Source organism: Ixodes scapularis, unplaced genomic scaffold, assembly GCF_016920785.2.
Source record: "Ixodes scapularis isolate PalLabHiFi unplaced genomic scaffold, ASM1692078v2 PGA_scaffold13__105_contigs__length_92229423, whole genome shotgun sequence".
NCBI classification, from domain to species: Eukaryota; Metazoa; Arthropoda; class Arachnida; order Ixodida; family Ixodidae; genus Ixodes; species Ixodes scapularis.
The window spans coordinates 37,401,768-37,417,350 of NW_024609839.1; the positions used below are offsets into that span (position 1 = coordinate 37,401,768).

At 44.8% G+C, this 15,583-nt stretch overlaps 1 protein-coding gene across 1 annotated transcript; it reads left to right on the forward strand.

Annotated features, from left to right (window-relative positions):
* The first annotated feature begins 401 nt into the window (after positions 1-401).
* LOC115310035 lies at positions 402-1,666 on the forward strand. The gene is made up of 2 exons (XM_040211970.1): positions 402-543; positions 822-1,666. The coding sequence occupies exons 1-2, from the start codon at positions 402-404 to the stop codon at positions 1,664-1,666; spliced, it is 987 nt and encodes a 328-aa protein (XP_040067904.1).
* The last annotated feature ends 13,917 nt before the right edge of the window (positions 1,667-15,583 follow it).

The window sequence follows — 15,583 nt, forward strand, 5'->3', positions numbered from 1 at the left end:
AAGTTGTAGTCTTCACAAGCTGGTCCAAGAGCTCTGCTGCAAGATCGATGGTCTGTCCGAGGAGATGCGGTCCTTACGAGCTGAGAACGAATCCCTGTGAACGCAATTGGGTGCGGAAAAGTGAACTGCTTCGGAGATGCCTTGCTGCTGAAGAACCTGGCCAGGCCCAAGCTTGGCAGAGTGAGCATGCACAATCTTACTCTAAAGCGCTGCAACCCAATGCATCCTTCTGTTCGGCGACCACAAGTTGGCCCACTCCCTCCGAGGCTTCCGAGCGTCTTCTGGGGGGTGAACGTCCCCGGCGTGAGTTATCCACGAGAGGGGCGAGACATCCTCCAAATGACGAGCGGCGTCGGGGCCTACCCGACATTCGACGCAATTCAAATTGTGAAGATTTGGGCATGCCACCGATCTCGGATCAGCGAGGACACATGGTTGCTGACAGCTCCAAGAGGGCGTTCTCCCCAGTTGTGGACAAAGATGGCTTCCAACAAGTCATGCCACGCCGACGAGTCAAGGCTTCCGTCGGTTCGGCAAAAGCCAGTAAGTTGCGTGTGGTGGCCAAGCCTCCTAGGAAGAGGGCTCTTTTTGTTTCCCGATTGCATCCAGAGACCACCAGCGACGAACTATCAGAAATTGTGTCAAGTGCTCTAGGATGCCAGAGCTTCTCTTGTACTAAACTGGCAGCTAGGTATGATAAGTATGCTTCGTTTCACGTGTTAGTTAACGAGGAGGACTTCGAGAAACTTGTTTGTGCCGACTTGTGGCCCGAGGGCTGCCTTTTCCGGTCATTCTTAGGCCGACTGAGGGTTGACAACGAGCGCAGTGCTTTGAATCCCAAGCCAAAGCAAGGGGGAGATTCTGCCGCCCCTTTAGGTTCCTAAACCTAAATGCTCGAACTGTTGCCAACAAAGCGGTAGAGCTTGAAGGTGTTTTATTGGCATTTAACCCTGATGTGGAAATTATAACAGAAACTTGGCTGCACGATCAAATACCTGATAATGACGTTTTTCCTCATGGTTTCAAAGTATTCCGACGGGATCGTGGCTCAAGAGGGGGAGGGGTCGCTCTTTTGATCAAGGACACCATTCCATGCATGTCTATTGAGCACGGCCAGGACTGTGAAATGGTCTGGGCCTCTATACGTTTTGGTTGCCAATCAATGCTTGTAGGAGCAGTATATAGATGTCTTCAGGCCAGTATTGATGTAATACAGAGTTTATCTGAGTTTCTTCTAACTAAAACCAAGCAATTTTCACGTATAGTTATGGCCGGTGATTTTAATTTGCCAGATATAGATTGGAATTGCGTGATGCCCAATGGGATATGCAATCAGTCTAGGCTTCTTGTTGATATTGCTTTTAGTAATAATTTAAGTCAAGTGGTCAAGTGTCCCACACGTGTGTCAAATGATAGGGAATCCTTGCTTGATCTCGTGTTTTTATCTGAGGTCGTTACAAGAAGTATTCTTGACGTATCAATCGCGGATGGCATATCTGACCATGCAATAGTTGTATGTGACCTATCTGCACCGCAGCATGCACACAATGAAACCGAAGTAAAATCTTATCGTGATTTCAACAGGGCGAATGATATCGATATTATAGACTTCTTGGAAGTGGCTCTAGACAGATTTCTTGCGTTTTACGATGCGAACCCGGACTAAGTAGATAAGCTTTGGCTCTTTTTTAAGCAAGTCATCCTTACATATGTTGATGAGTTTATTCCAGAGCGACCGACAAAAAGGAAAAGGCACAATCCATGGGTGACGCGCGATATTTTACATTTAAAGCGAAAGATAAATCGAGTAGATAGGTTCCAACCAAGTTTAAAATTTATGCTTCCTCCTCTTCGCCAAGAGCTACGGACTCTTGTGCGCACATCTAAATATCGTTACTTTAATGTCACGATGCACAACTTTCTCGTAGAAAATCCGAGAAAGTTCTGGGCTCATTTGACAAAAAAAAAAGGGTGATGATTAAGGAGCTTATTAATCGCGGGCAGACATTTCCCGATGAAGCGAGCATAGCAAGTGAGCTTAATTATTTTTTTTCTTCTGTCTTCACCGTTGATAACTGCATGTTGCCTTCATTTAATCATGACATTTGTGGAATCAATGATTTGGTGGTTTCTACAGAAGGTATTTTTAGCAGTCTTTTGCAATTAGACACTAGAAAGTCGAGTGGCCCAGATGGAATTCCTAACGCTTTCTTACGAAGGTACGCTGAATGGTGTTCCAAGTTTCTTTACGTGATTTACTCTTGCAGTTTAAAAACTTGTGACGTGCCTCAAGATTGAAAAGTAGCCAAAGTTGTCCCTATATATAAAAGTGGAGAGAAAAAAAGTGTTTCCAATTACAGACCAGTGTCATTGTTGAGTACATGTTGCAAGGTTCTGGGACACTTCATATTTTAGCACATTGTAACTTTTCTAGAATCTGAAACTTTCTTAGTAGATTATCAACATGGGTTCCGAAGAGGCTTTTCGACAGTGACACAGCTCTTTCATACGGTCCATAATTTTGGTTCAGTGATTTATAACAATGGTCAATTCGACACTGTCGATCTTCTTAGATTTTGCGAAGGCATTCGACAGGGTTTCGCATCGCAAGTTACTGCACAAATTGAAGCAAGTGTTGGGCAATGATCGCCTACTGAGGTGGATAGACTCGTACCTTACAAATCGTAAACAGTTTGTGTGCGTAGGCAATGCTGAATCAATGGAGTTACCTGTTCTTTCTGGAGTGCCCCAGGGCTCGGTGCTCGATCGGACCATTGCTCTTTTTGGTTTTTATCAATGACCTGCGAGTTGATAAGCCCTCGGTACAGTGCCAATTTTTTTGCTGATGATTCTTTATTGTTTTCAAATACATCTTGTGTATCTAACCAAAAATGCTTAGAGGACAGTATTCAAATGATTTCATTATGGTGTCAAAAATGGCAAATGAACTTGTATGTCACAAAATGTGTGCAGATGTCAATTACACTGAAGAAGGTGCCTATCTTTTTTTCTTATTCTATTCATTCAAATGAAGTAGTTAATAAATACAAGTATCTGGGTGTTACTATCACGTCCAACTTAAGCTGGGCTAGTCATATTGAGCAGGCTGTCACAAAAGCGTCAAGTAAATTGTGGTCGCTACGTAGGAAAATGTGTCACTGTACTCCTGCGACAAAGCTGACGGCCTATAAATCGCAGATTCGTCCTTTGCTGGAATATCCTGACGTTGTATGGGACCCGCACTCGCAATCGCTTATTGACCAACTGGAAGGCCTTAAAAAAATCGCTTAGGTTTATTTACAACTCATACGGCAAAGATTCACACGTGTCACCATTGTATGCCGCCTCCGGAGTGTCTATATTATCATGTCGAAGGAAAGTAAAGCGTTAAACATTTTTGCATAACATAATTCATAATAACGCTGGTTTAAATTATGATGATTATTTGTAGTATAACGCGAGTCTCGCTACAAGGCAGAAGCACGAGAATTTGCTCCTTGAGTTCCGCTGCAGAAAAGATGTTTTTAAAAACTCATTTTTTCCTCGTTCTGTTAGTGAGTGGAATGAGTTGCCACCAACTCTGACGGTGATTGCTTCTACCGCTTTGTTTGGGAGTGCAGTTGATGAATTGTTTTTTGTCATCAATGACTAAGCTAATTGTTTATTGTTGTTTGTTCATTCCACTCATTGATGGTTTCTGATCTTTGTCTATCATGCCTTGGCCCTCAAAAGTTGGCCGGCAGTATTCTCAAATAAATACCAGTAATTGCAAAATGCAGAATTTTATGATCTGCATGAACGATTTTTTGTATGCAACAAAAGGATAAAATATTGTAATTATTTTTATATCCTCATATCCCTTTGTCAATGCGAAAGGGTTGCTGTGGATCTTTGTTTTAGTGGGCATAACCACACAAGGCAAAAGCCTGCAACTCGCAACAATCGAAAAAGAACATAATGATAAAAATTGTGTGTAGGAGAATGCTGATAAAAGTAAGCATTGACTGGAAACAATAATCCGAAGCAGATTTACTGTTTCTTATTTCCATTTGATGCATTGAGTTCTGCCACAGTCGATTTTTATGTGTTCGACTTCGACACATTTAGTGACATATTTGTCATAAATATATATATATATATATATATATATATATATATATATATATATATATATATATATATATATATATATATATATATATATATATATATATATATATATATATATATATATATATATCACTCGTAGTGAAAATAATTGAGCTCAATTGCTGCAATACAATTAGATGGTGGTTTTTGTCCTGACACGAATGGTACGATGACCCGTTTCCCTGAACCAATCTTGACGAGACAAACCGTAAGACTCCCTATTGACAACGGTCCGAGACTTGAAAGATAATTATGGTGTCATTTTCCCAGGGCCATTGATCCTGCGCCATTGATCCTGCGAGTGGGCTAAAGCGCACACCCACTTCGACGCGCGTGGAGCGAAAGCTCGCGCTGCAGGACCCAGGAATCCTGGGTTCGAGCCCCACCCGTGCCCGTTTCGATCTGGATGAGCATCGTACCGGCGTGCGGTCGTGTGTCACTACTGCGTGGTGCACGTTAAAGACCCCAGGCTAGCACTCGTACTGCACTGGCTAAATTGCTCATCTACAGCGTAAACCAGTGTCGCCGTTACTGGCAGACCGACCTTACGCTGTATAAATCACTAAAATGTCCAATTTGACTTTTGTCGGACGAGTTGCCGTGTAAGTTGCTCCCAAAAATATATGGACCAAAAGGTTAGAACGGTCGGCAATGCCCATGCAGTGTCATAAAAATAAGTACAAGACCTGCCTTTTCCCGACGTTAATAAAGGCTACGCATATTTATATAACTCATTACCTTGGTTTTGGATTCACGCGCTTCATCACACAGATATAGCAATATCTTTATATATATAAAAATGTGTTTTGCATTCGTTCCAGCACTAAAAGCGTCGTCCTACAAACTTCATCCCATGCAGGTTAGGCATATTTTAGTTCAGAGCGTCTTAAATAGAGGTAAAAAGTTACGAAAGTTTGCGGATTATAAAATTATTTCGTCATTCGACACACCAAACCCAGCGTTCGCAGAGCGCAGTTAGTGATGCCTGCTATATGGCCGTCAAATTGTAAAGATGAGTCAAAGAGCACTCCCAAATACCCCACACCGTTCGTACAACACAGTACATTTGAGTTACAATACGCAAAATATATGAAATTTGTTTTGCGGCTATACGAGATGACTTTTGCTTTGGTACTGTTTAAAAGGAGACCATTGAGCGAACACCATTTCCTAAATGAGTTTATATCTGCTTGTAGCAACTCACAACCTGAAGTGTTTTCAAAGCGTCTGAATACCTTATTGTCATCTGCGTACCGCAGACACGAAGAGTTCGCTACATGTTTTTATGTACACATCGTTAACGATGACAGAAAAGAGAAGATGGCCTAAAACCGACCCCTCAGGTACTCCGGACGTGGCTCTGTACTACGGATAAAAGGCAGCATTGGTGCGGACAGCACATGTTCTATTTGACTAAGTCTGAAACTAATGTCAGCAAGTTTCGATATTCGTAAGGGATGATCAACCACATCAAAAGCCTTACTCAGGTCGAAGTAAACGACGTCAAGAAAGCTTTGGATGCCACAGCCATAAATTAAATCAGATTTGTTATTGTCGAGCGTCCATAGGCAAATCGGTGTTGGTTCGAAATGATTTCATTTTTTTAAACGAGAAGACTATGTTTTCTTTACACTTCAGACATTTCCATAAAGTTTAGAAAAGGTGTAAAGAAGAAAAACCGGCCTGTAGTTGGCTACATCTCCAGGACCGCCAGATTTGTGCACAGGGAAAACGACTGGACTCCTCCAAACATCCGGAAAATCGTCTGACCTTAAGGAGTTTTTGAAAATAGCAGGAAGGATAAATGTAGACACTTCGTGGAAGGCTTTCACTAGCGCTGCTCGTATCCCGTCATGGTCCGAAAACATTATTGGCTGTAGTTCTTTTTTTATGCATTTAGGAGGAATACGCTTATGCGGAGGCAGCAAACAAATGTGCCACCTCACGTCAGAGGTTGATGGCGGCAGGTGACCATCAATATTGTCCTCCTAAACTGAACTAAAGTGGCATGCGAAGATGTCGCTTACGTCGGTCCTAGCTTTACCCTCGTCATCAAACAAATGAAGGTCAGAGTGCGCCAGTGATCCACCACGAGAGCGAACATGTTCAAGTAGTTTTTTTTGGTGTGCAGCTCTTAGGCGCCTATTTCCGACTTGAGCGGCGCCGCCGTCGGCGTCCCCGTTGGCGTAACCTCGTGTTGCATTATGGGACGTTTCCTAAGTTGACGTCACACGCGCGTTGCATTTTGTGTAAATTTCACCGCTAAATTTAGCGGGAAATTTAACAAAAATTTGCCGCTAGATGGGAGGGGAGCGAGAGAGGAGGAGGGGAGGAGACGGATGAGGAGGAGGACATACCCTCCTTTCTGTACCTTCCCCTCGTCCTCCCCAAGAGATGCGCTCTGATTCGGCGTTACAGGGGATTGTAAACATCTTCCATTTTTGGGGTTCGGGCTTAAATCCGCCCACACTGATTCCAGATATATCTTATAGTCAATCATCTGCTGCTGTTTAAAGAGGCGCCAATATTGTCTACCTTCGCTTTTCCATTTAGCGCTACCAGTCCTTTTAGATTTTTTTTTTTTCTGACAGAAGGTTTCTGCTTTAAAAGCTTCCTCAAATTCGAAGAAAACCAATGAGGAAATTTGAATTGGTTTTCGTTTTGAGAGGAAAGAAGTGTTTCATTTCATTTTGTACAACTTTAGTGAATTTAACAACTTGAGGATTAATATAAGACGATCCCAGAACGTCCGCCCAATCGAAACTATAAAAGTTCCTACATAGTCACCAGACGCGAGGTTGCGCAGTCTTCCTACCTGGGACCGTTTGCTCGAAGCCGGTTAACTTTAACCGCGGTTAAAAGTTAACCGCCCTTTTCTACTAGGTACCTACAAATACCAAGCCAAGTTTGACGAGGGCTGGATGAGCGATAGCTCCGTGTTTTATTACGGGGTGGTAGCTGGTGTCACCTACTGGCTGTAGCAAATATAAGTGGCTTCCGTGGAAAGGTTCCCGAAAGGGGGGGACCCAAAAAATGCGCGCTGCCTTGTTTTCGCGACTCAGCACGGCATACATTTGAGGTTAAGAAAAATTTTTATTGCTCGTGGTACAAATAATCGGCAAGGTAAAACTAAATTAACCCTTGTTTGGAAATTTTTTAAATATTTGTCTGTATGAAGTGAAGAAAAGCCTCGTTGAAATTTCCTTCCGAGTTCGAAAGAGGACGACGAAGTTGAGTCCTAGAAACGATGAGAAAGAAGTGAGCAGTGAAAGGCGGGCGGTACACCGGCAGCATGGTTGGCCAGCATGTAAGAACTGTATATAACACCATCATCAATTGAAAAACCTGTCACTCGGCTCCACTGAAAATTGACCTATTAGTTAATTACCCGAACATCGAGAAGAACGCTGGAAGTGTAATTCTACTATCTGCGCGCGCTGGTCTTCCACTTATAAAAGATTTGCAGTAAATAATCATAATAAATCTTTGACGAACGCGCGTGCACGGCAAAATTTGTTTTAGGGTTTTTGCTTCAGAACAGTTGTTACTGCAGACGCCAGCAGGTGCAGCGCGTGTAACTACACTCATAGCATGCCCCTCGGTGCATTTGAAATTTAGCAAAAGGTCTATGGGAACGCTGTCTGCTTTTGTGTGCTATCAATACCCGGCCGATTGAGTCAAGGCAATCCACTTTCCAAAGACGTTGCCATGCCGACAACTATCGCGTTCATTTAGGCTTAGGAATGGCAAGAGTCGAAAGTCTATCTAAAAATGCGGCGAGGTCATTGCTCATGTTTTGCTTTTTAAGTGAGGTATAGGCAACGCGAAAACCTCCGGCACCATTCATTGCTGACTAACGCGCCCGCTACTGCATGCTACTACGACGTATTAGTTCCAAAGCGAGCGGCGCTCACTCACTGGGGCACCGCCACGTTTCCCCGCCGTCCTTATTCTGCTCGTCACGTGACCCGAAATTATGCATCGTAGGGAAATCTGGTTAACCGCGGTTAGTTAACCAGCTTCGAGCAAACGGGCCCAGAGTGAGGCTTGCTTTCGATTTCTGATTTACAGGTACAGTTAAAGTTAAGGCTAGTTCGAGGGGAGTATGATAGTTGTCTATCAGCACCATAGGAAATTTCCTTTCAACAACCGAAACGTCCTCAAAGTTTGATAGACGAAGATAGGGTACTTCTTATTTCCTCACAATTTTTCCCCCGGCTAAATTGGCTCAGACCCATGAAGGAGATAAAGTCAAGTATATAACTGCCTTTCCTCGCGACATAGTGGTTAATCGAAAAAATAGTGTTTTTTCCCAAATAGTTTGTGAGAAATGGCCATGTTAGCTGCGTCTTCAAGCTGAAGAGGGTGGCCATTAAACTCATCTGGACTAATGTATTGAGCGAAATAAAAGGCGCTTATCAGCATACGCTCTCTATCATCGCATTTTAATTCTACCCACACGTCTTCTGAGTATGCCTCAAGATCGGAACGGCTGCTAGAATCAAGTTACTTATCAAAGACAATCAACACCCCACCCCCCGTTTTCCTTCCTAAAGATAGATCACGATCACTACGAGGCACCACATAATCGGAACAAAAATACTTTTGATACATAGTTTCGGTACATAACCAGGTCTCGGTAATACAAAATATTTGTTTGTTTGTTTTTGCTTAAGACATATTTTAAAGATTTTTCAACCATCTTTACCTCAGGTGGAACATGAGGGGTAAGAGATGGGAAATACGATGAGGATTAAATGTTTACGCATAGGGCCGGATACCGGCTTTTCGGATGAACTTTAGGAGAGAGTCTATCACGATCTTCCTGTGCTGCGTGTCGCCCCATGATCGCGTCCCCTCTACGAAATTTTCGGGCCGATGGCGAGTAGGGAGGTATTAAATGTTGGCCCGCCTTGAGCGTACAGTGGCTCTGAACTCCCAGAGAATGTATATTGTAGTTGCTGGAATCTTACGCCAGCATCGAGTGCAGTCACCGATGATAACCGACCCGGGGTCATCGGGGTGTCGGACTCGCCTGGGGTGCTATGTTGCGCTTTTTGGACTCCCAGGAGACTAGGGAGAAGGAAGTGACGTCAACGACTAGAGCAAATGCAGATTGGATGTTGACAGAAAAAAACGAAATCAACACCCGATTTGCGTTTGCTCTGTCGTTGACGTGACTTCCTCCTCCCTAGTCTCCTGGGAGTCCAAAAGGCGCAACATAGCACCCCTGATTCTGTCCAGCTTAGCCTGCGGGCAGGCGTTACTGCCGTGATGGTGCTGATCTGGCGCAGAATAACGCCGTCGCTCCGGCTGTATTCAGCGGGTAGTTTGCCATTCGGATCTTAAGGGCCAGGTCCGTCAGTGTCTTGAACCTCCTCGTCCTTCCCAGGAACAGGAACTCGTTGGGGTCGAAGGGTAAGACGACATTTTTCGCCTTCTTGACTTTGTTCCTGTCGATCCTGGTCTGGTCTCGCAGGCACAGCTTCAAGCGCCGTTCTGGCAATTTTCTCGGCCTTTTCGCTGCCATATATGCTGGAGTGCCCCGGCACCCATCCAATCCGAAGGACCCGTCTTTCTCCAACTTGTTTTTCAAATTCTCGGAGCTGTCGGACGATGTTGTTATAGGTGTCGACGTTTTCTCATTCTGTGTGTGCCTCGCTACTGTCAGTGAACACCCACACGTGCTTGTAGATTGCTTCTGTCTTGTTGCAGCGTGTGACCGCGTGTTTGGCTTCTGTTAGTATCGCTTGTAGCTCGGCTCCCTTGAGGCTGCATTCGCCGTGGAGTACTTGGCCGCATGTCGTCGAGGAGTTTAACATGAGCTATCCAATGGCTCCTTGTCTGTTTCCTAGCAGTAAAGCATGTATGTATACGTATAAGTTGGTTAGTTATCTGCTGTACTCTCGAAGAAAGTCGATGTTGTCCATGGCTATGTGGAGCCGCCGCTCTTCGTGATCCTTCCCCATATGGCGGGCCAGCGGGGCAAAGGAAGTGGCTGCATAGTTGTGCTCTTGCTTTTGTAATGACGACCATAAAAAAATTCTGAAATAAAAAAGGGCATCGCCAGCAAATGTTCACCACCGTCGGACGACAACGTCCACCCGTGGTAATCTTTTCCTTTTTGGTTTCCAGATGCTTTGTTCTAATTTTTCACAAGAACGGAGCTTCGCCGAGAAGTTTCACAGGAATGGGTCCCCGATTAAAATGCGCCTTCGTTGAAAATGTGAGCGTTCTACGTGCAGGCGCCCCATCTTTCAGTTCATTTTACATCGACATTGTAGATCGATGCAAACGTGTAAACTCTAAACAAAAAGGGTGTAAGAGGGTGTATCGTTACACTCTTTGTCCCATATAATAGACTCCAAAACTTCATTTCGACATACACAGCCCTATTGGCGACGTGCGCGATCGAAAGCGTCGCTGTGGTCGGCCTTCCACGATTGGCCGAATGCTGACCATGACGTCAGCAAGGGATTTCTCATCGACGTAAATAAGAGAAATGGAAGAACTTCAGTTTCGACGGTGTTCGTAGTGTTGCTTTAAGAGCGCAATGATTTCAAGCTTCCACTATGCTCCTTGCAAACACCATCGAACTTGTTGTTCGCAAGGTAATGACGTCACGAAAGGTAACCATATGAGGGCGCCACTAAAACATCTCGCCGCTAATAGTCGAACAGACGGCCCCAAATTTTACGAGGGGCTTGATAACGGTGCGAAATAACTTTTTAAATAGCTAAAGTACGTATCAAAAACCACATAAAGAAAACACCGAGTTTTTAAAATAAGGCCAAGAAAACCCCGATTATTTTTTTTTGTAGTCAGTGAAACGTACATTATCAATTTTAATAAGTTGTACCACACGGCTATCAAGCCCTTCGTAAAATTTGGGGCCGTCTGTTCGACTGCAGGGCGCTGTACGTCGAATTGAAATTTCAGGGTGCATAATATGGGACAAAGGGTGTAAGGAAACACCTTTTACACCCTTTTTTCTTGAGAGTGTAGCTACTATTAACTATTGGATCAGACTGTGTCAACATCTCATTGCTTTGTGACAGGAATTTTGCATGATGTATGGACACATGGTATGGGATAACAAACCTTCTATAAATAGTAAGATCTTTGTAATGTTTTTTTTTTTTATTTTAGTTTTTTCATCGTCCCCCATCCCCTTTGTTTCGACCGCCAGCCCTCCCATGTAGAATGCACGACCGGGGTCGCTGCTACAAGTACCTAGTCAAGTTTCACAATGGCTGGATGAGCGATAGCTCCGTGTTTTATTATGGGTGGTAGCTGGTGTCAACTACTTGTTCTAGCGAGTATACGTGGCTTTCCTCGAAACGTTCCCAAAAAGGGGGGACGCAAGAACGCGCGCTATCGGGTTATCGGAACGCAGCGTGGCATACATATTAACTTAAGAAACACTTATGTTACTCGTGATACAGATATTAGGTAAAGTAAGACTAAATTAACCCTTGTTCGGAAAATTTCGAAAGGTTTGGCTGTCTGAAGTGACGACAAGATTCGTTGAAATTTCCTTCCAAGTTCGAAAAAGGATGACGAAGTTCAGTTTGATGAGCAAGAAGTGAGCAGTGAAAGGCGGGCGGTACACCGGCGGCATGGTTGGCCAGCATGTAAAAACTGTATATAGCACGATCATAAATTTAAAACCGTGCAATTCGTCTTCAAGGAAAATAGACCTATTTCGAAATTGCCCAAGCATCGAGGAGAATGCTTTAAATTTAACTCCACGCTCCTCGCGCGCCGACCTTCTCCGTATAAAAGATTCGAAGTGAATAATCATCCTGAGGTTTTGACGAAAACACGAGCAAGGTAAATTTTGTTTTGGGCTTTTTCTTTAGAACAGTTATCAATGCAAACGCCAGCGCGTGCAGGGTGTGGTAACTAGACTCGTAGCAAGCGCTTTGGTGCTAGAGTATTTTAGCAAAGAGGGCAATCGGGACGCTGTTTACTTCTGCGTGCTATGAAGTGCCGAGCAAACTTGAAAAGCGTTCAAACCAGGTTAATGATAAACCGGACGGAGCTTTTTTTCCACATTCTGAAGGGATGTTATAATATAGATATTTCTAAATATAAACGATACCCAAGCCTATGCTGTAAAGAACAAAATATAATCGCTATATCCAGCCGTACTGGTGCTCAACAGATCGTGTTAAGTATTAATTTTTCGTTCGATGCACTGATGAATGGAACAAGCTACCGTCCGGTGTTTTCAATTCGAAAGATGTGTCGTTCACCAAAGAAGTCAATATTTTCTATGCCTGAAATAAGTACCCTCGTTCGGTTTTGTATTCAATTTTGTACCACTCCTGCCCTGGCCTAACGGCTGGCAGAAACAATAAATAAAAAAAAAAAACAGTCCACTATACTCCGTTTCACCATATGTTGTACCACAGAAAAAGCTAAAAGCGCGAGCTCATAGCGTTGGGGGCAGCTCTTAACGCACGAGAGCTTGTGCCGCCAAGATGTGCCCTCAAGCGAGGAGCTCGCGTTTGATAGCCTTTCCTGCTGTACATCATAAGGTGAAACAGAGTATAGACAATTGCAAGCATGGCGCCCCATGCGTGCAAGCGCGTGCAACGCGCGGGGGAACGTATTTCGCAAGCTCGTAATCGCACGGGCGTGCCTGCTCGGGCAGAGACATGGCGGCGGCCAGTCGCCCAGCTTGCAATCGTCTATAGACAATTGCAAGCATGGCGCCACAAGTGGTGCAGAGACATGGCGCAGAGACATGGCGGCGGCCAGTCGCCCAGCTTGCAATCGTCTATAGACAATTGCAAGCATGGCGCCACAAGTGGTGCCCCATGCGTGCAAGCGCGTGCAACGCGCGGGTGAACGTAGCTTTGGCAAGCTCGTAATCGCACGGGCGTGCCTGCTCGAGCAGAGACATGGCGGCGGCCAGTCGCCCAGCTTGCAATCCTCTATAGAGTATTTCAAAGACGTTGCCATGCCGACAATAACCGCGATCATTTAGGCTTAGGTTTAGCTAGAATCGAAAGACTATCTCAAGAGTACGGCGATGTCATTGCTCATGCATCGCGATTTAAGTGAGGTAAGGCAAAGCGAAAGACTCCTGCACAATTCATAGCTGACTAACGAGCCCGATATTGCTGCTACTGCGACAAATTGGTTCCGAAGCGAGCAACGCTCGCTCGCAGGGGCACCGCCACGTTTCCCCGCCATCCTTGCTCTGCCGGTCTCGTGGCTTAAAGTTCGCCCTCGTAGGGAAATGCGGTTAACTTTTTACCGCGGTTAAAATTAACCGGCTCCGAGAAAACGGGACTAAAGTTTGCAAAAAACATCGGGCGTATTCACTGGCGGCCATTGCTGTGTCCATGACTGCTGCGCGCCTGCTGACGGCCGGCTCCCACAGCCCTTCGGCAACGTCAGTTCGGCACCATCAAGACTGCCTGTCTTAGTAGCCTATTAATGTGAGCTCGTTTTGAGCATGCGTTGTATGTGTATTTTCTGCTTAGTTGCAATGTTGTTGCATGTGACACTTATCTTTTTTGCCACGGCTGAACTGTTGGGGGGTAGAGGCTCCGTCAGGCACTTGTGCCTAAAGCCCCTTGATAAAGGTGTTTTCACAAGTACCGTCAACCATTGCTGTGGAAATGCGCAAGACACGTGCCACGAGCGGGTGCTCCGCCGCCATTCGCTTCCAAGGGCCGCTCATTTCAGTGCTGCGCCGCCATTTGCTTCCAAGGGCCGCTCGAGACCTGGGCCACGTGCGCCCGCGCATTTGGCGCTACTTGCAAAGACAAACGAAAGCATATCGAGGGGCTTTACTTGTGCCTTTATCTCTGCCCCCCCTGCGGAAAATATCTGCAAAACAAATAAAGAAAAAAAAAACAAAAAAAAAACATCGTTTTCAGATATGGCGTCCAGTGGATTCCCCTATACTAATTAGCAAACTATTTGACCAAAATTTACTCATTAACTTTTTAAGTAGTGAAATAAATACAGTGTTTCAATTAGGAACTTTCTGAGAATAAAAAAAAAGCCTACATCAACTCATTTTTAGAGGGATGTAAGACAGGTACAGGACATTTTACGGCGCTAAAAAAAGGTTAGATTTCGACGCGCTTGTAGGCATTGGTTCCCTGTCAGAAGGCAATTAATGCGCACCATGTGAGCGAGCGTTCTGGTTCGGAACATTACCGAGCGTACCTCGTGTATAGACCAACGCAACTCTGTGACGTCACGCCACAATGGTGGCGCTGCTGTCGGCGCTGAGCGTGCGCACACGCCGTAGTCAAATATTTAATTTCGATTTCACATTCGTATATGCTTTTTTCAGAAGTGTAGTAAGTTGGGCGAGTTGGTATGATGACATGATGAACAGAACAGCGCACACAAAGACAAGGACAGAGAAAAGGAACATGCAGGACACACAAGCGCTGACTCGCAACTGAAATTTATACACAAAAGAAAGAAGAAGAAAACGTGCTGAAAGACACGCAGGGCACGCAGTGCTTATGACACGCGACACAACACCATCTAACTGCAATGTCTTTGCCCCATAGTTCTTTCTAAAAACAAGGTTTCAGTGTTTAGTAGTGTCACTGATGGGTGGCTGACGCAGCAGTCCCCCAGGCTGTTGATGCAATGTGCTTCTAAGATTTCGCGAGTTGTCTTGTCTCGATAGTGTCCAATTATTGTTGTGCCTTTTAGAATCGGAACACATGAGCAGGAATTGCAGTGAACTGGAAGGTGACCACCCACCGTAGATTTTAGCGAACGATCACACTCTAAAAAAAAAAGGGTGTCATGGGGTACACCCATAGGGGGTGTAAGTGCTTGTCACATATACTACACCCTTTGGGGGAATACAAGTGCACCCCAAATATGGGAGTACGTGTACACCCGTTGGTGTGGTGCACATGTACACCCCTTTCTACAGAAATCTCACTCGAAGGGAACACAGGTGCACCCCATTCAATGCTGTACGGCTACACCTCTTTCTACAGCCAATGAGATGAAAGGGAGCACAGATGCACCCCGTGCGATGGTGTACCATTGCACCGCTTCCTACACCCGCCTCACTCAAAGGGAACACAGATGCACCCCACTCAATAGTGTACCATTACTCCCCTTTCTACACCTACTGCTCTCAAAGGGAACACAGGAGCACCCCGTTCAGTAGTGTACTGTTACACCTCTTTCTACACTCACTGAATTCGGAGAGAACACAGATGGACCCGATTCAAAGGTGCACGGTCGCAGCACTTTATGCACCCGTTTCATAACTCCATAAACCTATTTAAGACATCGAGGAAAACAGTAAAAAATGTATGCGCCCCGGTGATTGCAAAAAGGCAGGAATACGGACACACGGTATTGTTTTCAAATCTCATAGAAGTTTATTAGACGGCCTATTTCGTAAACAAGTACAAACTTGCAAGCAATCTGT